The sequence below is a fragment of the Bombina bombina genome, chromosome 1 (genome assembly GCF_027579735.1).
Source record: "Bombina bombina isolate aBomBom1 chromosome 1, aBomBom1.pri, whole genome shotgun sequence".
NCBI lineage: Eukaryota > Metazoa > Chordata > Amphibia > Anura > Bombinatoridae > Bombina > Bombina bombina.
This window is the reverse complement of record NC_069499.1, coordinates 1,501,551,360-1,501,565,216: the sequence shown is the minus strand read 5'-3', so window position 1 is coordinate 1,501,565,216 and position 13,857 is coordinate 1,501,551,360. Positions and strand designations below refer to the sequence as shown.

The window sequence follows — 13,857 nt, the reverse complement described above, 5'->3', positions numbered from 1 at the left end:
GCTCGAGCTGAGAGTCCGGGACGGGGAACAGCTTCTTAAAAGAAGAAGGGGAAAAAGAAGAACCTAATCTCTCCCATTCATTCTTAAAAATGTTCGCCATCTTAACAGGAACTGGGAAGGTCTGAGGCACCACCCTGTCCTCATATACTTTATCAAGCTTAGGAATCTAAGGTTCCTCCGGTAGTTTCGGTTCCGGAACCTCGAGGGTAGCAAGCACTTGCTTCAGCAAAAAGCGCAAATGTTTCATCCTAAACCTAAAGTCAGGCTCCTCTGCAGACGGAGTTTTAGATGACAGACTCCGACCCAGAAGGAACATCCTCCGAAGAGTCAGAGTCATCCTCGTCAGCGGATAATCTTTCACAAATATCCATTGGCGTAGATGACCCCTGAGCGGATTGCCATATTTTACCTTACGCTTGGCAGAAAGTGGTAAGGCACCTTAAATCACCTTAGAGACCATCGTTTGCAGTTGATCTGCAAAATCTGATGGCCAACAGATCTCTCCCATAGGAGAAATAGTCATGCTCTGGGGCGCTGCATGTGTACTCCGAGATGAATGTAGTACTAGACATCCTTTTCTTTCTAGATGTCGCAACTTTATCAAGGCATGTGGAACATAGTTGAGCAGGTGGATCTCCCGGAACCTCCTCACAATAAACACAATTACTTGACTTAGTTAAAGAGGGAGTATCCTCTAACACGTCAGAGTGCTCAATAGCTAACGGCTTTATTACGGACTAGTTAAAAATATAAAAAAATGGCACCTTTATAACCTCCAATGGCCGGGGGACTCACCACCTCCTATGACCTGGACCACAGAAAGCATTACATCTCCTGCACCGCCGGTCAAGCAAAGGAAGTCGAGTAGGCCCCACCCGATCAGAAGAAATGCCTCGCAGGACCGCCCCTGCACTAGGAAGAAAACTCTCCAAATCTGCCGTGCAAATACTCCCGGAAATGAAACTAAAGTCCACCCATTGCCAGAGCCTCATCTCACACATATCACAGCAATAACACAATAAACAATATTATGTATAAACCCCCCTGTTCAATAATCCCCCTACCAGGGATATTAACCCTTGATTCTATAAAGATAAAAGGTATCACACTGTGACCCTGTCTTCTGCGTTATTATTATGTGTATAAAAAATTAAACAATCTTACCAGAATCTATGCCGTGGAACAGGAACACGGCCTCTCAAGTGTGACAGTGTAGTAGCATCGCTCCTAACATGGACTTGAGTGTAGAAAGCAGGCAGCGAAACTCATCAACGCTAATTGCTTATGGAGCTGTTAAAATGAGTCGGGATGGTTTCGCAGAAAGACTCTCCCTGCATCTCCGGACTCTATCTTTCACCCAAGCTCTCACTGAGAGTCTGACAGGACTACTTAAAACTCCAGTCCCATTCCGAAGAGTACTACCCTCCATAAGAGACTACTCCGAATCTTCCGACACTTCTCTGCCAAACTCCTGTGACGAAAGGCAAAGAATGACTGGGGGATGAGGGAGGTGGCCAAGTTCTTTATTTCCCCAAGTAATGAATGAAGCTGTGGACTCTCCTCCCCTTTAGATGGAAATATACCAGAGATCTGATCTCTGAGCACTAATTGCTATCGCGAGCTCAGAGTAGCAATAACCAGCCACTTTTAATTTGCCCATTTACGGGCGCGCGATAAATTAGTGCTTCACTTGTAATCTAGCTCTTAATTTTCAGATATTATGTCCTCCTTATCTCAACATTAGGTCCCTTTAATGTCTATTTAAATGGATCTTGATTCTTGCAAATATATGAATCTGCTAACATGAACAGTGGTGCCAGTCAAAAAACAAGAAGTTAATAAATCTATCAACATCACATCTATTGAGCCATAGACAAGAAGCATACACATGTGGCCATAAATCAGCATCTAGATCCCAGCAGTGCATTGCTTGTCCTGAGCCTACCTAGATATGCTTTTCTCCACAGGATACCAAGAGAATGATGTAAATTTGATAATAAAAGTAAATTAAATGAACCTTGAACTAATTCAAGTAGTAACAAATGATCATTATTACACGTGAACAATCCTTTGTTAAACTTTAAGAAAAAAGAAATACTGTGGGGTCGATTTATGAGGCAGCGGATGGTGCTTCCGACCCCCTCCACTTCAGGTCTGCAGCGGTTCGAATGTGCAGGGGGCGGCATTGCACAAACATTTCACGAGAAATGCTTGTGCAATGATAAATGCTTGTGCAATGATAAATGCTGACAGCACTACAGCAGATCAGGTCCGCACACACTACAATAAATCGGCCCCTATATCTACAATAACATCCACAAATTTTATATTTTGTTTTAATTTTGAATTGTGTCAAAATGAAAAACTTTCTTGATTTACACAAAGCATGTACTTTTCAATTTACTTCGGTTTTTAAGTGACTTACGTTTTTATTACACATAAGAACAGAAACCTTATAAATATAATTTAAAAAACAAATTGTTGGTAGATAGAAAATAGAAAGAACATAAGTTTACAAGGAGGTAATTTTGTTAATATTACAATTGTCAATAAAGCTTGCATGAATTGGTTATTAATTATTCATTTGTAGGAATGTCAGTTAACGCATCACTATCTATTATAAATGGTGTTGCAGCATTTCTCAACGGATATCAAATGCAAACTCAGCAGGTTTCTTCTCTTCTAAATTTAAGCAGTAAATTTCAGTGAACCACTTTTAAATGGCACTGGATATTAATAGCAAACCTCTGACAAGCAGACCTGGAAAATTTGTGACTGGAACGTCTTTGCCATCCAATCCCCCCCAATGTATGTAAACAACTTAGTCCTCTGAGGAACTTTCCAGGCATTAAGAGAAAATCTAGTAAACTAGAACTAGTAAAAATACATTTGTTTAGAGGCTGGGTAAGGGTACATTTTAGATAAAAAAAAATATACTTTAAACCATTCAATCTCCTCTCGGCTTCCCTCTCACCGGCACCAATGGAGATTGTTACAGACCGTGTCACTGTCTGCAACGATAAGGAAATCTGCCTTCGTATGGTAACAGAGCACTGATCATGCGCCGTTATCATATGAAGGAAGATGCTGGAAGCCCCCTAACAAGTAGTCTTGGATATCTCTTGACAACCAAGACTGTTTGGGCTTCCATCATTATGGATGTAGATCTACATTATGCGGTACCATGGGCTACATACATCTATGACCATTTGGAACCCAGGGGGTACAATAGTTATTAAATAGTTATTAACTATTTAATAGCTACCTAGTTAAAATAAATACAAATTTACCTGTAAAATAAAAATAAATTCTAAACTAGATACAAATGTAACTATTAGTTATATTGTAGCTAGCTTAGGGTTTATTTTATAGGTAAGTGTTTAGTTTTAAATAGGATTAATTAAATTAAATTATATTTAAGTTAGGGGGGGTTAGACTTAGGTTTAGGGGTTAATAAATTCAATATAGTAGCGGCGACATTGGGGGCAGCAGATTAGGGGTTAATAAATGTAGATAGGTGTCGGCGACGTTAGGGACGGCAGATTAGGGGTTAATAAAATTTAACTAATGTTTGCGAGGCGGGAGTGCAGCGGTTTAGGGGGTTAATATATTTATTACAGTGACGGCGATGTCCGGTCGGCAGATTAGGGGTTAAAAACTTTATTTAAGTGTTTGCGATGTGGGGGGCTCGGTTTAGGGGTTAATAGGTAGTTTATAGGTGTTAGTGTACTTTTTAGCACTTTAGTTAAGAGTTTTATGTTACGGCGTTAGCCCATAAAACTCTTAACTACTGTCTTGACAGGAGAGGGTCTACCGCTCACTTCTTCCAAGACTCGTAATACCGGCGTTAGCAAATAACCCACCCAATCCCCCCTTAAAAACACTACCCCCTTGAAGATCACCCTACCTTGAGACGTCTTCACTCAGCCGGGCACAAGTGGACCTCCAAGCGGCAGAAGTCTTCATCCAGACGGCATCTTCTATCTTCATCCACCCGGAGCGGAGCGGGTCCATCTTCAATCCAGCCGACGCGGAGCATCCTCTTCAAAAGAAGTCCAAGCGAAGAATGAAGGTTCCTTTAAATGACATTATCCAAGATGGCGTCCCTTGAATTCCGATTGGCTGATAGGATTCTATCAGGCAATCGGAATTAAGGTAGGAAAAATCCTATTGGCTGATGCCAATAGGATTGAGGTCGCATTATATTGTTTGATTGGATCAGCTAATAGGATTGAACTTCAATCCTATTGGCTGATTGGATCAGCCAATAGGATTGAACTTCAATCCTATTGGCTGATTGGATCAGCCAATAGGATTTTTCCTACCTTAATTCCGATTGGCTTATGGAATCCTATCAGCCAATCAGAATTCAAGGGACGCCATCTTGGATGACGTCATTTAAAGGAACCTTCATTCTCTGCTTGGACTTTGTTTGAAGAGGATACTCCGCGTCGGCTGGATTGAAGATGGACCCGCTCCGCTCCGGGTGGATGAAGATAGAAGATGCCGTCTGGATGAAGACTTCTGCCCCTCTGGAGGTCCACTTGTGCCCAGCTGGGTGAAGACGTCTCAAGGTAGGGTGATCTTCAAGGGGTTAGTGTTAGGTTTTTTTAAGGGGGGGATTGGGTGGGTTTTAGAGTAGGGTTGGGTGTGTGGGTGGTGGGTTTTAATGTTGGGGGGGGTACTGTATTATTTTTACAGGTAAAAGAGCTGATTACTTTGGGGCAATGCCCCGCAAAAGGAATTCTTAAGTGTAGGGATTTTTTTATTTTGGGGGGCTTTTTTATTTTATTAAGGGGATTAGAGTAAGGTTAATTAGTTTTAAATTCTTGTAATTATTTTTTATTTTCTGTAATTTAGTGTTTGGTTTTTTTCGTACTTCAGTTTATTTAATTTAATTGTAGTTAATTGTAGTTTAGGTAATTAATTTAATGATAGTGTAGTGTTAGGTGTAACTGTAATTTAGGTTAGGATTTATTTTACAGGTAAATTTGTACTTATTTTAACTGGGTAGCTATTAAATAGTTAATAACTATTTAATAACTATTGTACCTAGTTAAAATAAATACAAAGTTGCCTGTAAAATAAAAATAAACCCTAAGCTAGCTACAATGTAACTATTTAGTTATATTGTAGCTATCTTAGGGTTTATTTTACAGGTAAGTATTTAGTTTTAAATAGGAATAATTTAGTTAATGATAGTAATTTTATTTAGATGTATTTAAATTATATTTAAGTTAGGGGGTGTTAGGGTTAGACTTAGATTTAGGGGTTAATAACTTTATTATAGTGGCGGCGACGTTGGCGGCAGATTATGGGTTAATAAGTGTAGGTAGGTGGCGGCGACGTTGGGGGGGCATATTAGGGGTTAATAAATATAATGTAGGGTTTGGCGATGTTGGGGGCAGCAGATTAGGGGTTCAAAGGTATAATGTAGGTGGCGGCGGTGTCCAGAGCGGCAGAGTAGGGGTTAATAATTATAATGTAGGTGGCGGCGATGTCGGGGACGGCAGATTAGGGGTTAATAAGTGTAAGATTAGGGGTGTTTAGACTCGGGTTCATGTTAGGGTGTTAGGCGTAGACATAAAATTCCTTTCCCCATAGGAATCAATAGGGCTGCGTTAGAAACTGGACGCTGCTTTTTTGAAGGTGTTAGGGTTTTTTTCAGCCGGCTCAGCCCCATTGTTTCCTATGGGGAAATCGTGCACGAGCACGTTTTTTTTTCAGGTAAAAGAGCTGATTACTTTGGGGCAATGCCCCGCAAAAGGCCCTTTTAAGGGCTATTGGTAGTTTAGTTTAGCATAGGGTTTTTTTTTTTTATTTTGGGGGGCATTTTTTTATTTTGATAGGGCTATTAGATTAGGTGTAATTAGTTTAAATATCTGTATTTGTTTTTTATTTTCTGTAATTTAGTGTTTGTGTTTTTTTTTGTACTTTAGCTAATTTAATTTAATGGATTTAATTGTATTTAATTTAGTTAATGTATTTAATTATAGTGTAGTGTTAGGTTTTATTTTACAGGTACTTCTGTATTTATTTTAGCTAGGTAGTTATTAAATAGTTAATAACTATTTAATAACTATTCTACCTAGTTAAAATAAATACAAACCTGCCTGTAAAATAAAAATAAATCCTAAGCTAGCTACAATGTAACTATTAGTTATATTGTAGCTAGCTTAGGGTTTATTTTATAGGTAAGTATTTAGTTTTAAATAGGAATAATTTAGTTAATGATAGGAATATTTATTTAGATTTCTTTTAATTATATTTAAGTTAGGGGGTGTTAGGGTTAAACTTAGGTTTAGGGGTTAATAACTTTAATATAGTGGCAGCGACGTTGGGGCGGCAGATTAGGGGTTAATAAATGTAGGTAGGTGGCGGCGATGTTAGGGACAGCAGATTAGAGGTTAATAATATTAAACTAATGTTTGTGAGGCGGGAGTGTGGCGGTTTAGGGGTTAATATGTTTATTATAGTATTGGGGCAGCAGATTAGGGGTTAATAAATATAATGTCGGTGTCGGCGATGTTAAGGGCAGCAGATTAGGGGTTCATAAGTATAATGTAGGTGGCGGCGGTGTCCGGAGCGGCAGATTAGGGGTTAATAAATATAATGCAGGTGTCGACGATGTCAGGGGCGGCAGATTAGGGGTTAATAAGTGTAAGATTAGGGGTGTTTAGACTCAGGGTTCATGTTAGGGTGTTAGGTGTAAACATACATTTTATTTCCCCATAGGCTGCTTTTTTGCAGGTGTTAGACTTTTTTTCAGCCGGCTCTCCCAGTTGATTCATATGGGGAAATCGTGCAAAAGCACGTTACACCAGCTCACTGCTCACTTAAGCAGCGCTGGTATTGGAGTGAGATTTGGAGCTAAATTTTGCTCTACGCTAACTTTTGTCTTTTAACGCAGGGTTTGTAAACATAAGTAATACCAGCACTGCAGGTAAGTGAGCGGTGAGAAAAAACTGCTCGTTAGCACAGCACCCCTCATAACGCAAAACTCGTAATCTAGCCGAAACTGTTTAATATCTTTAACGGCTGCTCTTTCATATAAAGCATAGAGGGAAAAAACCTGAGTAACATGTCCCTTTAATGAATCACTGATCAAGTCCGTTGTGAACTTTGGACAGTACCTTGCATGCTGCTAAGAAAGCCGTGAAGAGCAAGCAAAAGTAAATAGCTGCTCTAATTTATTCCTCAGCTACCACCATATAAAAACACAGCAGTAATGTCTCACAGATGTTAAGGAATGCTGGGTAACCTTTACTAGACAGGACTTTCCTCCTTTAGTGAAAAGCTCTAGGGATATGAAGCTATTTTTAGCATTTTTCCATACCAATATCATTATTTTTGAAAGGTTTTGTAAGGGTAACAGGAGAGCATGACGAACATTTAAGGAAACCGTTAAATTACATAGAAGCTGCAATAATAAAATACTCTTATATTGCACAATTGTTTGCATACACCTATGTGTTTAACACCCCTGCAAAAGTGTTAAATACATCATTAGAGTCAGCAAATCAGGGGGGGCATTGGCATGTACTTAAAGGGACAGTCTACACCAGAATTTTCATTGTTTTAAAAGATAGATAATCCCTTTATTACCCATTTCCCAGTTTTGCATAACTAACACATTTATAATAATATACTTTTAACCCCTGTGATTATCTTGTATCTAAGCCTCTGCAAACTGCCCCTTTTTTCAGTTCTTTTGACAGACTTGCAGTCTAACCAATCAGTGCCTGCTCCCAGATTACTTCACGTGCACGAGCACAGTGTTATCTATATGAAATATGTGAACTAACACCCTCTAGTGGTGAAACACTGTTAAAATGCAATCTGAAAGAGGTGGGCTTCAAGGTCTAAGAAATTAGCATATGAACCTCCTAGGTTAAGCTTTCAACTAAGAATACCAAGAGAACAAAGCAAAATTGGTGATAAAAGTAAATTGGAAAATTGTTTAAAATTACATGCTCTATCTAAATCATGAAAGTTTATTTTGGCCTAGACTGTCCCTTTAAAGGGACAGTGTACTGTAAAACTGTCTTCCCTTGTGTTCTCAATGATACATGATCTGCTGTTGTGTATTCAATTATTTACAAATAGTTTCTTTATCTTTACTTTTGTGTCTGAAATATTTGCCTGATGAAGCCGTCACATAAACATAAAATTTCTCCTATCTGGCTTATAATGTTAGAAAACATTACAACCAGTTGAATCTGTAGAAGTTATCATCACCTGCATTAAAGATAACATTCAGCAGAAGACAACTGTAGGTTTACGGCAACGTTGCCTATACTCACTTTCACACTTCATGCCCTGATGGATCAGCCCGTACAGTAACGAACCGCAGTGGTCACAAAACGTTGGACTTCCATAGGTGTGGATTTTAAATTTGTGTTTACTTCTTGGGTCCTGGAAAAATAAACAAATGTTTTTTTTTTTAGTAAGTATTTATACAGAAAATATCTAACATAATAACCCACATAAAATAATGGTGTCACATTTTGAATACTTTAACAAATGATATCAAAGAAATGTTTTATAGACGTATCAAATATATACAAGTGTCATTATGGCAGCTATGTGTCCTATTGTCCAATAAAATCTTCACAAAAAATGTTAGACACTTTAATTAAAGGGACAAATTTTTTCTTTCATGATTCAGATAGAGCATGAAATTTTAATCAACTCCTATTATTAATTTTTCTTCGTTCTCTTGCTATCTTTATTTAAAAATCAGGAATGTGATGCATAGGAGCCGGGCCATTTTTGGTTGAAAACCTGGGTTATGCTTGCTTATTGGTGGGTAAATGTAAGCCTCCAATAAGCAAGCGCTATCCATGGTGCTAAACCTAAAATGGGCTGGCTGCTATAATTTACATTCCTGCTTTTAAAATAAAGATAGCAAGAGAACAAAGAAAACTTGATAATAGGAGTAAATTAGAAAGTTGATTAAAATTGCCTGCTCTATCTGAATCATGAAAGAAACAAATTGGGTTCAGTGTCCCTTTAAGTCCCTGTGTGTTAACTAAATGAAAAAGGCCTCATATGCCTCAGTGAATTACTAATATGGTGCAGTCAAGGAGGTAAATTCACTTCTTTGTTCATGTGGTACTGACAGCTAAACAGGAAAAAATAATTGAGTTCCTGTCGATGGCAGCCAAGGGGTAAAATGACTGCTTAGCTGTAAAAAATATATATATTGTAGGGGCTAAGGTAAAGCTTTTATGGGGACATTGTGTGGCTCCACCTAACCATTATGCCCAGTCATCGGGAATGTCCTGTATTATTATAGGCAACAACTAACAACCCTAAGTGCCATGTATCAAAAAGTTATAATTTAACATTACAGCTGTGACTTAAAAGAAACAGGGCAAAAATATAGATAACTGCATTTTAAAGGGACATGAAACCCAACATTTTGCTTTCATGATTCAGATAGAGCATGTCATTTAAAAAAAAAATTCTAATCTTCTTCTATTATTGGATCTTTTGTTCTTTTGGTATCTTTTGTTGAAAAGCAGGGAGGTAATCTCAGGAGTGTGCACGTGTCTAAAGCACTTTATGGCAGCAGTTTTGCAAGTATGTTAACTATTTGCAAAAGCACTAGATGGCAGCAATATGTCCTGCCATGTAGTGATCCACACACCTACCTAGGTATCTCTCTTCAACAAAGAATATCATGGGAATAAAGGAAATTTGATAGACGTAAATTGGGGGAGGGGAGGTTTAAATGGTATCCTTTGTCTGAATTACAAAAGAAATTGTATGGTTTCATAGCCCTTTAACTGTACCACCTGTGACATTAGCACAACTTCTTAAAGGAACATTAAACATTTCTATAGATTTTTCTACAAGTGTCCTGTGTGAAGCGAGGACCTCCATGAAAATAGTAACATTTGCCCTATATTAAAGGGACAGGAATCCCAAACTTTTTTACTTCATGATTTGGATAAAACACAACTTTCAAATTTACTTCTATTATCAAATTTGCTTCATTCTCTTGTTATCTTTTGCTTAATGAATAGCATTGCTCTACTGGCAGCTAGCTGAACACATCTAGTTAGCCAACCACAAGAAAAATGTGTGCAGGCACCAATCAGCAGCTAGCACCCACTGGTCTAGGATATGTGCATATTCTTTTTCAACAAGGGATACCAAGAGAACATTTAAAAATAGAAGTGAATTTAAAAGTGTCTTAAAAACCAAATGTATGCTTACCAGATAAATTCTTTTCCTTCCTGGCAGGGAGAGTCCACGACTTAATTCCTTACTGTTGGGAAATACAACACCTGGCCACAAGGAGGAGGCAAAGACACCCCAGCCAAAGGCTTAAATATCCCACTCACTTTCCCTATCCCCCAGTCATTCTGCCGAGGGAACAAGGAAAAGTAGAATAAACATCAGGGTATAAAAGGTGCCAGAAGAATTAATATAAAAAAGTGAGCCGCCATTCAAAAAATAAATTGCGGGTGGGGTCATGGACTCTCCCTGCCAGGAAGGAAAGGAATTTATCTGGTAAGCATAAATTATGTTTTCCTTGCATAAGGCAGGGAGAGTCCATGACTTAATTCCTTACTGTTGGGAAAACTATACCCAAGCTCCAGAGGACACTGAAAGAATAACAGGAGGGAACAAAAAAAGAGGCGGACCCTATTCTGAGGACACCACAGCCTGCAAAACTTTCTCCCGAAAGCTGCTTCAGCCAAAGCAAACACATCAAACTTGTAAAATGTAGGAAAAGTGTGTAAGTAGGAAGCCACTGCTCTAGTGGAATGAGCCATTATCCTCTCTGGAAGCTGTCGTCCCGCTGTCTCATAAGCTAAGCAGATGACACTCCTCAACCAGAAAGATAGGGAAGTCATAGTAGCCTTCTGCCCATTACGCTTCCCCGTATAGACGACAAACAGAAGAAGATTGTCTGAATTCATTAGTAGCCTAAAGATAGAACTTCAAGGCACGAACCACATCCAGATTGTGAAGCAAGTGTTCCTTCGCTGAAGAAGGATTAGGACACAAGGAAGGAACAACAATTTCTTGATTAATGTTATGGTCCGACACCAGGAGGAACCCTTGATTACGTAAAACCACCTTATCAGCATGGAAAACATGATAAGGGGAGTCACATTGTAAAGCAGAAATCTAAGAAACTCGGCACGCAGAGGCAATAGCCAGCAAAAAAAAAGGACCTTCCAAGATAACAATTTAATGTTAACAGTATACATAGGCTCAAACAGAGCCTGCTGCAAAACACTAAGAACAAAATTTAGGCTCCAAGGCGGAGCCCCAGATCTAAAAACAGGTCTGATCCTACTCAGAGCCTTAACAAAGGACTGCACATACGGAAGCTCAGTCAATCTCTTGTGCAGTCACACTGACAGGGCCGATATCTGTCCCTTCAGGGAACTAGCAGATAGATCTTTCTCCAGGCCAACCTAAACCTTATGCCAGGAAAACCCACACTCTGAACACCAGTACAAACAAGTCCTCCGCACCTTATGGTAGATACGACGAGTAACTGGCTTACGAGCTTGAACCAGAGTGTCGATAGCACTCTCAGAAAACCCTCTTTTGGCTAAGACTAAGCGTTCAATCTCCACGCAGTCAGCCACAGAGAGTCTAGATTTTGATGAACTAAGGGACCCTGTATCAAAAGATCTCTGCGACAAAGTAACCTCTACTGAGGAGATGAGGACATCCCCACCAGATCCACGTCCTTTGCGGCCACAATGGAGCAATCAGAATCACTGATGCTCGCTCCTGCTTGATGCGAGCCACTACACGAGGGAGAAGCTGTAATAGAGGAAAAAGATATACGAGTCTGAACCTCCATGGTACTGACAGGGCATCTATCAATTCCGCCTGAGGATCCCTGGGCCTCGATCCGTACCTGGGTAGTTTGTTATTGAGGCGGGATGCCATGAGATCCATCTCCGGCATCCCCACTCGCTGCATATCTCTGCAAACACTTTGGGTGGAGAGACCATTCCCTTGGGTGAAAGGATTGCCTGCTGAGGAAGTCCGCTTCCCAGTTGTCCACACCCGGAATGTGAATCGCTGACAGTATACATCTGTGAGTCTCCACCCACTCTAGTATCTGAGATACTTCCCTCATTGCCAAGGAACTTCTCGTTCCCCCGATGGTTGATGTAGGCAACCGAGGTTATATTGTCTGATTGGAATCTGATAAACTGGGACGAACCCAGAAGGGGCCAAGTCTTCAAGGCATTGAAGATTGCCTGGAGTTCCAAAATACTGATCGGAAGAGAGGACTCCTCCTAAATCCACAGACCTTGTGCCTTCTTGGCACCCCAAATGGCTCCCCAGCCGGAAAGGCTTGCGTCCGTAGTTACAATCTCCCAGGACAGTCTCAAGAAGCACGTGCCTTGGGTTAGATGATCTGGAAAAAGCCACCAAGAGAGCGAGTCTCTCAACAGGTTAACGTAAAATTTTTATTGGGAATAAGAACACACACCTATCATGTTCAAAAGCCTTTTATATTGTGCATAAACTAATTTGCATAATCACTCCACTTATATACGAGCTTCTTCACCACCCTGTAAATGAACCCACTATATGCTTAAAAACAGAATTTATGTTTACCTGATAAATTACTTTCTCCAACGGTGTGTCCGGTCCACGGCGTCATCCTTACTTGTGGGATATTCTCCTCCCCAACAGGAAATGGCAAAGAGCCCAGCAAAGCTGGTCACATGATCCCTCCTAGGCTCCGCCTACCCCAGTCATTCGACCGACGTTAAGGAGGAATATTTGCATAGGAGAAACCATATGATACCGTGGTGACTGTAGTTAAAGAAAATAAATTATCAGACCTGATTAAAAAAAAAACCAGGGCGGGCCGTGGACCGGACACACCGTTGGAGAAAGTAATTTATCAGGTAAACATAAATTCTGTTTTCTCCAACATAGGTGTGTCCGGTCCACGGCGTCATCCTTACTTGTGGGAACCAATACCAAAGCTTTAGGACACGGATGAAGGGAGGGAGCAAATCAGGTCACCTAAATGGAAGGCACCACGGCTTGCAAAACCTTTCTCCCAAAAATAGCCTCAGAAGAAGCAAAAGTATCAAACTTGTAAAATTTGGTAAAAGTGTGCAGTGAAGACCAAGTCGCTGCCCTACATATCTGATCAACAGAAGCCTCGTTCTTGAAGGCCCATGTGGAAGCCACAGCCCTAGTGGAATGAGCTGTGATTCTTTCGGGAGGCTGCCGTCCGGCAGTCTCGTAAGCCAATCTGATGATGCTTTTAATCCAAAAAGAGAGAGAGGTAGAAGTTGCTTTTTGACCTCTCCTTTTACCAGAATAAACAACAAACAAGGAAGATGTTTGTCTAAAATCCTTTGTAGCATCTAAATAGAATTTTAGAGCGCGAACAACATCCAAATTGTGCAACAAACGTTCCTTCTTTGAAACTGGTTTCGGACACAGAGAAGGTACGATAATCTCCTGGTTAATGTTTTTGTTAGAAACAACTTTTGGAAGAAAACCAGGTTTAGTACGTAAAACCACCTTATCTGCATGGAACACCAGATAAGGAGGAGAACACTGCAGAGCAGATAATTCTGAAACTCTTCTAGCAGAAGAGATTGCAACTAAAAACAAAACTTTCCAAGATAATAACTTAATATCAACGGAATGTAAGGGTTCAAACGGAACCCCCTGAAGAACTGAAAGAACTAAATTGAGACTCCAAGGAGGAGTCAAAGGTTTGTAAACAGGCTTAATTCTAACCAGAGCCTGAACAAAGGCTTGAACATCTGGCACAGCTGCCAGCTTTTTGTGAAGTAACACAGACAAGGCAGAAATCTGTCCCTTCAGGGAACTTGCAGATAA

At 40.0% G+C, this 13,857-nt stretch overlaps 1 protein-coding gene across 3 annotated transcripts in view; it reads right to left on the bottom strand.

The window, feature by feature from the left end:
- PRKCA (protein kinase C alpha) overlaps window positions 1–13,857 on the bottom strand; it is an 897,250-nt gene that overhangs the window by 250,330 nt on the left and 633,063 nt on the right. For all 3 annotated transcript variants that reach the window (XM_053707823.1, XM_053707833.1, XM_053707842.1), the window contains exon 4: window positions 8,304–8,415. In XM_053707823.1, coding sequence (XP_053563798.1) covers window positions 8,304–8,415 — 112 coding nt within the window. The remainder of the gene's footprint in view (window positions 1–8,303; window positions 8,416–13,857) is intronic.